This window comes from Raphanus sativus, chromosome 6 (genome assembly GCF_000801105.2).
Source record: "Raphanus sativus cultivar WK10039 chromosome 6, ASM80110v3, whole genome shotgun sequence".
Taxonomy (NCBI): domain Eukaryota; kingdom Viridiplantae; phylum Streptophyta; class Magnoliopsida; order Brassicales; family Brassicaceae; genus Raphanus; species Raphanus sativus.
In genome coordinates, this window is record NC_079516.1 from 40,184,868 (window position 1) to 40,194,061 (window position 9,194).

Genomic DNA, 9,194 nt, shown 5'->3' on the forward strand with positions numbered 1-9,194 from the left:
GAAGGTTATAGAATATCTAAAACTGAATAGTTTTAATTAAAGAAAATAAGTTAATTTTAGGAAAGTCAACACCATTTGCTTTGGTAAATCAAGAATACATAGGATTGTCTGTTTATGAAGATCAGATTTACAATCTTATTCTCTCTTTTTTTCCTCCTTTTTTTTTGATATTGACTATCATCTTCTATAAATTATTTTCAAATATATGTTCTTCATCTAATAAATCGTCTTTGATCTCTCGAATTCTAAGGTGACTTTTCTTGATTCACTTATTCTCTGTTTTTGTTCTTTTCTCCCTTTTTTGATAGTCATATTCTACAAATTATTTTCAAATATATGTTTTTCATCTGATAAATCTTCCTTGATCTCTCGAATTCTAAGGTAGACTTTTTTTTTAAAAAATTTACTTTTCGTTTGTTTGTCTCATTTCTAAACAAAGAATAAGAGAGAATTGTATTCATTTTCTTACAGATGAAGATGATCCAGACAAGTTTGTGCATACTAGTGGTATTAACAATATCCGGTTTTCCGATGATGGAATCCCGCGTTGAAAGCACGAAAGGTATAAAGTACATGGCGATGCAGTGCCGGAAACACAAAGCAGTTTTGACGGATTTTGGAGCTGTTGGTGATGGGAAAACCTCCAACACAAAAGCGTTTAGAGACGCCATCGCCAAGCTTACTCCGCAGGCGGCTGACGGTGGTGTACAACTCATTGTTCCGCCGGGGAACTGGCTCACCGGAAGTTTTAACCTCACAAGCCATTTTACTTTGTTTATCCAACAAGGTGCAACTATTCTTGCTTCTCAGGTAATATATCTACATTTAAAATGTTAGCTAGTGTTATTTATAGCCTATATAGGAAGAATGTGCTTTGACAAAAAATAAAAGGAAGAATGTGCTCAAAAACAGTTCGATTTGAGATAAATAATTTAGAACAATCATAATATTGTTTAAAACAAACAGGTTGAATCTGAATATCCAATGATTCCGCGTTTGCCGTCATATGGAGATGCAAGGTTTGCTAGTTTAATCTACGGAACTAACCTAACAGATGTTGTTATCACCGGTGAGCACAACATGAAGAATCATTAGTCCATCAAATGGTCTATAACATCGTTATGAGAGATTAATTGAATCAAAATGTGTATTAGTTTATACGATTTGAATGTTGTTTTAATAGGTAACAAAGGAAGGATCAATGGCCAAGGGAAGTCATGGTGGGTGAAGTATCGAAGCGGTGGTTTCAATTTGATATCGAGACCTTTGTTGATCGAAATCCTCTTCTCTGAAAACATACAAATCTCAGATATCAATTTAATTGATTCTCCCATGTGGAACATTCATCCCGTGTATTGCAAGAACGTCATCATAAAAAATATTAAGATTGATGCTCCTATTGATTCTCCTAACACCGATGGAATCAATCCAGGTACGTCTTTATACATTACTTTGTAAATAGTATAATGATAAATGTCTTTGATTTTCTAATTAAAACGTTCTAGCTGAGAATAAAGAAGCACTTGGTTTAAACATTCATGTTCTTGATTTGGTTTTAAACACTGGCTCATGTTCTTGAATTGGTTTTAAACACAAGCCCTTATTCTTGATTTGGTCTTAAACACTAACTCACGTTCTTGATTTGACTTTACGTAGATTCTTGCACCAACACATTAATAGAAGACTGTTCCGTTACTTCCGGTGACGACTGCATCGCGGTGAAAAGCGGTATCGACCAATACGGAATCGCAACCGCAATCCCAACACAACAACTCTCAATCCGACGTCTCACTTGCGTTTCACCCGACAGCGCAGGCATAGCCATCGGAAGCGAAATGTCTGGAGGAATAAAAGACATTAGAATCGAAGACGTGACGCTACTCAACACGCAATCGGCGATCAGAATCAAGACCGCCATAGGACGTGGAGGTTACGTCAAAGACATTTTCGCTAGGAGGTTCACCATGAAGAATATGAAGTACGTGTTCTGGATGACCGGCTCGTATAAGCTTCATCCCATAGGCTTTGATCCTAACGCGTTGCCGGAGATTAGAAATATTAACTACCGTGACATGACGGCCGAAAACGTTACGATATCGGCTAAGTTAGAAGGGATCAAAAAGGATCCTTTTACGGGGATATGCATGTCGAATGTGACTATGGTTTTGTCTCCCACGACGAAGAAGCTGCAGTGGAACTGTACTGATGTCGCTGGAGTTACGAGCAGGGTTAAGCCGGAGCCGTGCAGTTTGTTGCCGAGTAAGGGACCTACGATGGACTGTCATTTCCCGACGGATAAGATCCCTATTGAGAGTGTTGTGTTGAACAAATGTACTGCTTAGAAAATGTGTCTTTGTTTGCATTATTTTCTAGATTCATTAATCGTATAACTAATAGGAAAAATGATTGGTAGTTATACCAACTATAATTTATTATACTGGTTATATGTAAACTATAATAGTGTATTTATATGTATATTAATAAACTCCAAGGCTAGAGCATTTTGCTTGCCGAGACCAGGAAAGTGAAAGAAGCTTAGAGCATCGTTATCCCATATACTCATTTAGGGATTCTTAATCTTTTTTAATAATTTTTAGTTGGAAAAATGGATTAAAGAGACTTAGTTAAGAGATGAGTATATTTTCGTGGTCCATTGCAAGTCTCTTACTTAAAGGTTCTTAAAAAAAATTTGGTCTTTTGAATAAAAAATTGATACATACAACTTTATATAGACACAAGCAGTTTGATTCTTAAAGTCAGTGACAAATCTTTACAAGTCGAGTAGTTTGATTAAGGGCTTGGCCTTGGCAACAAAAGCAATCAATCACAACACCAACTAGATTGTTCCCCCACTAGAGATAGATAAAGATGATGATGATGATGATGGATTAAGTTATCTGTTTTACCTTTGCTTGCTAATACTCAGGACTGTACAAGTTTACTAGATGTTCTTGGTTAAAGCTCTTCCCTGATTTATGCCATCTCAACGTTCCAGACAAAGCTTGTTCCTCTTCCCTCGTCCCATGCAGTATAATTGTTCGGTCAGCACAGTGATGAAGCCACATATCTCAGGTGCTCTGCTCTCTGTAAACAGAAAACAAAATAAAATACTTAGCTGTTGGACAAACAACTAAAAACAGAGTCAGAAAACAAATAAAAAATTTAGCTGCTGGACAAACAACTAAAGACATAGTCATGGAACTTATATTTTACCGTGTGAGGGAACTTGTTCTGATCAATAACACGAGTGTTCTCGAGCTTGATATTGAGGTACTGATCAACTGAATGAAGAGTCCCTCTACAACAGAACACACGCCAACCAGCGAAAGATTTATTTGTTATCACTATCATACCAAAGCTTCGCAAGGAGATTAGAAAAAACACTGCAACAGCTAACAAAAACGACTAAGCATTATACAAAAAAAAATGCAACTAAAGAGAATGAATTTACAAGAAAAATCATACGCATGAAGCTACCACAAAAACAAGTGACTGTTGATCAATGTATACAAAAGAGCATTCAGAGAGCCAAATGTAACTGAATCTTAACAAGTAAATTTCACCAAGATCAAGACTTGCACATTTTCTCAAAAAAAAAAAATCTTCATAACATCAAAACAAAGCCAAAGACACGTCCTTTTTTGATCAATCTTCCATTGAAACCCCACATGCAGAAACAGAGAAATAATCAAGCTTTTAACACATACCTCTTCGATGCGAGAGGGATTGAGATGAAGACGGTCATTGATCCAACCGAGAATCTCGTACCCAGAGTCACCATAATCAAACTCAACATTACCTCCTTCTCTCTGCCGGAATCCCGCCGCACTTGCCGCGATCTCCGCGCCTAACTCACATCTGAAGCCCAGTTCGCTTCGTTAAACAGCTCACCGCTCGAATCCGTACCGACGGCGAAGGGTAAATCGACAACGTGTTCTTCAGCTTCCTTCTCCTCTCTTTTGTCTACACGTGTCCCCAAATACGGTCTCTTAGGGCATCTGCATCGACAGGACTTTTAAAAGTCCTTAAATTTTTATTTTTTTACTTTTTCTTTTGTTTTCTGTTAAGCGAGAGAGAGAGAAAGAGAGAGGGAGAGAGAGAGAAAGTGTGGGACGTTTCTTATTCCAGGACAAATGAAGAAAGTGTAGGACTTTTAACATGGGACCCACGCCCGAATGACATAAGGACGGAGTGTGGGACGTACCGATGCATATGCTCTTATAAACCAAAAATAAGTGACGTCTCCACGCTTTATTATTCTTTTTGATTTATTTTAAATGCTTAATTATTCTAAATACCCTACTAAATACATGGGATAAAGATGCTCTTATGGATTCATTCATCAGAGACACCAATAGATTTCATGTGTTCCGGTTTGGGTGACTACTATTGATGAAACTATTTGTTAAAGAAATGAATCAAATGATAAAGTTTGACCAAAAAAAAAAAAAGACATGACAAAGAAAACGCAGCGTTTTGACGAGTATGAAAGTACACCTTTTTATAATATCTTCTTAGGTAATAACCAATGAGAAAAGAACACGTCATCGAGTGTAAGGAAAGCTCCCCAAACTAGATAGCCTAATCTGCAATCCCCCTCTCTCTTTCTCCCTAGCTTCTGAGCTCAATAAGAGAGAAAATATATTTCACCGATGATAGAGTCGGTCATGGCCGTCCGTACCTCCACCGGATTATTCTCTCCGGCGACGTTACTCCGTAACCTCTGTTCTTTCAAGTCTCTTCCTTTTTTTTTTCAATTCTTGAGAATGCTCTCTTATTCATTCGTCTTCGTAATTTGCAGAGTGTCGTCCTGCACTAAGCCCGGAGGAGGGAGTAAGCTGCTTCCGTTACGCTGCCCGCCGCGTTTTCCAGCCTCAACGTCTCAAGAATACTGCCGGGTCTTGTCTGAATTTTAAGTTTTTTTTTTTTGCCGAAAGAAGTGGCTTTTGTTGGACTCTTGAATCCAGAGCTTTCTTGTCCAGAGGATGTTAGATTATAGTTTTGTATAGCTTATCTATTAGTGTGTTAGTATACTACCATGCAATAATATGTTTCTTATCAATGGGAATGTTTGACTTCAGTGCATAGTGGATGTTTCTTTAGTATATGGAGTTAATTAGTTATACACTTTGTCATATTAGACCTTGGAACCAGTTAAAGTTCATTTCTTTTAGAGTTATTGTTCGGGTATGGCTGATACTAGCTTGTAAGAAGGATGAGTTTGGTCTGGGGTTGTTCGCTCATGTTAAAAGGTGTTTGTTTACTGTTCGCAAGGCTTATGATTGAGAGTGAATTTCTTGTCGTTTCTTGAGTTTTGTGAGTATACATGAAAGTGTCTTCCTTCATGTCTGAGATACTTTCACATGTTGGTGACTAGTTATCTCTTTTTTGTTTTTTCACGTATTTGTGCAAAACAAATGAATTGACTGATATATAACAATTTTATAGGAGTGGATATCTGAAGCACAACAATGACTATTTAACAAAGAAACACCCGAGGAAGAATCGAACTCAAGCCACGGCCGAGTACGTAGATTCAGCTTCAGATCCAGAAAAGCAAACTGGCAAGTCAAGATATCATCCTTCAGAAGATATTAGAGCCTCTCTTCCACAAAATGCTGGAGGTTCCAGGCTTTCCCCTGCTGAAACTACTAGAACCATCATTGAGGTGTTATATTGCCTCTCTCCATCTGCTATTTAGCTACGTTTATATGTTCTTCCATTTCCTGTTTTTTCTTGTATTTTTATCTTTTTGTCCAAAGATTAGTTTTGTTCATCTAACATTTCCCGTAGTGTGTCGTCATGTTCAGGTGAACAATAAAGGAACCTTGATGCTTACTGGTTCAACTGGTGATGGAGTTCTTGAGAATATTCTCTGGCCAGACATACCTTATATAACTGATCAGAATGGAAGTAAGAGGACTGCTTTTAGTTCCCTCTCTAATTATGTACATCGACCTAACACCCTCAAAAAAATTGAATCGAAATTTTACACTAATGCTCTGTAGATTTATACTTTCAAGTTAAGGAGGATGAGGATGTCATGCAGTCTGTTACCTCTGAAAATAACTATGTGGTATGTTGCTGCCTTAAACCACCTATGCTGCTTGCGTTTTCTTCTGTAATTCAATTTTAAAGAACTTATGGATGGCATTGCAGCAAGTAATAGTAGGTTTTGATACGATGGAGATGATCAAGGAAATGGAGCTGATGGGTCTATCTGATAGTGATTTCGAAACTGAAGATGATGAAAGTGGAGGAGAAGATGATAGTGAGGAAGATGGGGATGAAGGAGAAGACGATGAGGAGGTTTAACTATCTTTTAGATTTAAGTCTATAAGAGGAACCTGTTTGCTATTCCTTAGTATGATGCTTCACTAGCAACTGTGTTGTTGACTTCAGGAATGGGTTGCTGTTCTAGAGGATGAAGATGAAGACGAAGATGATGATGATGAGGATGACTATGATGATGATGATGATGATGAAGATGACGACGAATCGCTTGGTGACTGGGCAAAACTGGAAACAATGAGGAGCTGTCATCCCATGTTTTTTGCAAAGAGAATGTCTGAGGTTTAACTTCTCAGTCTCATCTTCTGAAAAAAAAGTGTTGGTGATGTTATTTTACAATCTTAAATGTATTTTGCCAATTCTAGGTGGCTTCAAATGATCCTGTAGATTGGATGGATCAGCCGTCTGCTGGGCTTGCCATCCAGGGACTGTTGAGTCATATCTTAGTGGAAGATTATTCAGATATCCAACAGAAACTTGCTGACATAAAATCTACAAGTACCAGGGGAGACAAGAATGAGCTTGAAGAGACTGAGAAGGCAGATGGTGATGATGAATCTGAGAAGACGAGAAAAGTGGTGGCGTTTTACAAGCTGGAGATGATAAGAGTTCAACTTATTACAGCGCAAGGGGATCAGGTTTTGCATTTAATCTTTTGTACATCTTCGCTTGCGCCTTCTCTTGCAAGGTTAATGCTGAATCATATGTGTTTTACTCATTTGGAACAGACTGAAGTTGAAGTGGAAGATGTGAGAAAAGCACAACCTGATGTTATTGCTCATGGATCAGCTGGAATCATAAACCGTTTACAAGAAGCTGGTGATAAACTAGCTGAAGCACTTAGATCTTTGTGTTGGAGATACTACGGTATTCAAGCTGAGGTACCTTTTGACTTTAGAGGCCCTAGTTTCTCTGTAGGTTTTGAGTAAATAAATAGTATATTTTCATGAGAATATTTTTTTGTTTTTGTAGGAAGTGAAGCTGATAGGGTTAGATTCCCTTGGTTTTGACCTCAGGCTTTGCGCAGGAGCAAAGATTGAGTCATTGCGGTTTGCATTCTCGACACGGGTAAATAAAACAGTTCTCTTCTTCTTGATGTTATTATATAAGTTTATAACATTTTCAAGCCAATGGTAAAATTTCTTGCGCAGGCAACATCAGAAGATGACGCAGAGGAACAAATAAAAGAACTATTATTCCCGACAAGAGACCCGTCGAAGCCGCCACTGGGAACAAGTCAGAAGGAGGCTTCTTAGTGCTCTCTAGTGATCATTTAATGAAAGCTGCTAGGAGGAAACAGTAATCCAAACTGCAAATGCATTGTCTGTGGGGCAAACATGAACAAGGGTGGGTTGAAGCATTCAATTGATTTCGAAGCTGTAATTGCTGTTTCAAGTTTTTTTTTGGGTTTACTTTGCACAAATTGAGCACTCTAGTTTCAACTCATTCGTTAGCAAAGCTATTGCATCAAGATTGACATAGCTCAAAATAAATCCATCTTAAAACTGTGAGAGTGGACAGTGACTGGACAAATCTCTAATCTCTTTTCTTGTTCAGCCTCTTTTGAGTATATATTAAGGACATGAACACAACCCCCAACAGATACGTGGCCCTGTTAGTTTCTCCAACGCAGAGACAGAATGATATCTTGTTTTTTCTAAAAAAAAATTTACTGGGACAATATAATATCTGTGATGGATTATCCAGCAGAAAGGAACTAAAGTTGTGGTCAATTGCCTTGGATTCTGTCTCCCTCCATGTTGGGGATTGATAGGCTCCTAAAAACTTACCAAAAAAGTCCGAAGCATAAGGATATCATCACCCAATAGAGATCAAATCTTCTTCATATGGAGTTCAAAGACGCAAAAAATTATGTTTTGAATTTCTTATGTTATGATTTTATTTAAAACACTATTTTAATATCTTTGTAAAACAACACTATTTTAATCCATCAACTTATTTTTACTTACAAATTCAATCACAATAACTTGTATTCATACACATCTAACCTAAAGCCCGACCCAACCTTTGTCTAAACCTAAATCCCTAAATCTTTTTTCTGTTCTCTTTTCTTTCATCTAAATCCTTGTTTATTCTATTCTCTTTCATCTACTTATGTTATACTCAGCGTGATTATTATTTTGTGTTTCAGACTTGAGGTTTTTTTAGACTTGCTGTATGCTTTTTGCAAATGAGTTGTGCTATGTTTTTTTTTCTTTTGCAGGTATAACTATTAGTACTAATTTAACTACTGCAATAATAATTATTTTATGTTAACTACATCATTATTACTAGTTTAACACTCACTCACTCTCTGTTTCATATTAAGTATCATCGTAACATTTTTTTGTTTAATAAAAAGTGTCACTTTATAATTTTAATACAAATTTTAATTATTTCCAGCTTAAATTTAACTGCAAAATGCATTGATCTTATAAATAATTCTATTTATCTTAAATATTATTGGTCAAACATATGTAATTAATAGAAACTTAATTATATTTCATTTATTTTTTAAATATGCTTAAAAAATTATCAAAGCGACAGAAACCGAAAGAGTATATTCTTTTAACATTGGTGGTATCCTTCTCATCACAAGATCTACCTTTTGATCTAGACGTGAAAATAAGTAAGAGATAGAAAACCATTAACACACATATATAAAAAGAAAATCTTTTCTCGAAAGATAGATAAATATAAGAACATGACGAAACTTGCATATTTTCGATGCATATAGATGACATACCAATGTTTTAGTATCCTTAACTCCAATTTGATTTTAGACTGATTTTGCTTCTCATGTTCTGCAGATTACCAATATCTTTTCAGTTGATCATAAAGCTTATAAATTAAAATATATCTTGATATAAAGATAAACTAGATTAGGACCCGCCCTAAAGGGC

The 9,194-nt window shown here is 36.6% G+C and overlaps 2 protein-coding genes and 1 long non-coding RNA gene across 4 annotated transcripts; 2 read left to right on the top strand and 1 right to left on the bottom strand.

Annotated features, from left to right (window-relative positions):
• The first annotated feature begins 104 nt into the window (after nt 1–104).
• LOC108806973 (probable polygalacturonase) lies at nt 105–2,452 on the top strand. 2 transcript variants are annotated; one of them, XM_018579199.2, is made up of 5 exons: nt 105–250; nt 472–810; nt 967–1,069; nt 1,184–1,432; nt 1,657–2,452. In XM_018579199.2, exons 2-5 carry the CDS (start codon nt 472–474, stop codon nt 2,340–2,342), a joined length of 1,377 nt encoding a protein of 458 aa, XP_018434701.1. In that variant the 5' UTR covers nt 105–250; the 3' UTR covers nt 2,343–2,452. The 2 variants fall into 2 exon arrangements, with proteins under 2 accessions (XP_018434701.1, XP_056845170.1); XM_056989190.1 differs by having other exon boundaries at nt 242–381.
• A 223-nt stretch (nt 2,453–2,675) lies between these two features.
• LOC108809468 (uncharacterized) lies at nt 2,676–4,106 on the bottom strand. Its single transcript, XR_001942842.2, has 3 exons — nt 3,708–4,106; nt 3,214–3,298; nt 2,676–3,084 (listed from the first exon to the last, which is right to left on the bottom strand). It is a non-coding gene; the product is annotated as an uncharacterized LOC108809468 (long non-coding RNA).
• A 451-nt stretch (nt 4,107–4,557) lies between these two features.
• LOC108806341 (uncharacterized protein At3g49140) lies at nt 4,558–7,853 on the top strand. Its single transcript, XM_018578431.2, has 11 exons — nt 4,558–4,716; nt 4,802–4,898; nt 5,449–5,668; nt 5,811–5,913; nt 6,009–6,076; nt 6,160–6,309; nt 6,403–6,573; nt 6,657–6,929; nt 7,020–7,172; nt 7,264–7,359; nt 7,443–7,853. Exons 1-11 carry the CDS (start codon nt 4,653–4,655, stop codon nt 7,545–7,547), a joined length of 1,500 nt encoding a protein of 499 aa, XP_018433933.1. The 5' UTR covers nt 4,558–4,652; the 3' UTR covers nt 7,548–7,853.
• The last annotated feature ends 1,341 nt before the right edge of the window (nt 7,854–9,194 follow it).

Coding starts and splice junctions, on each gene's coding strand:
- LOC108806341 (XM_018578431.2), top strand. CDS start 4,653: ATGATAGAGTCGGTCATGGCCGTCCGTACCTCCACCGGATTATTCTCT. Junction 6,077..6,159: donor CCTCTGAAAATAACTATGTG/GTATGTTGCTGC, acceptor ATGGCATTGCAG/CAAGTAATAGTAGGTTTTGA. Junction 6,930..7,019: donor TTACAGCGCAAGGGGATCAG/GTTTTGCATTTA, acceptor CATTTGGAACAG/ACTGAAGTTGAAGTGGAAGA.
- LOC108806973 (XM_018579199.2), top strand. CDS start 472: ATGAAGATGATCCAGACAAGTTTGTGCATACTAGTGGTATTAACAATA. Junction 811..966: donor CAACTATTCTTGCTTCTCAG/GTAATATATCTA, acceptor TAAAACAAACAG/GTTGAATCTGAATATCCAAT. Junction 1,070..1,183: donor AACAGATGTTGTTATCACCG/GTGAGCACAACA, acceptor TTGTTTTAATAG/GTAACAAAGGAAGGATCAAT.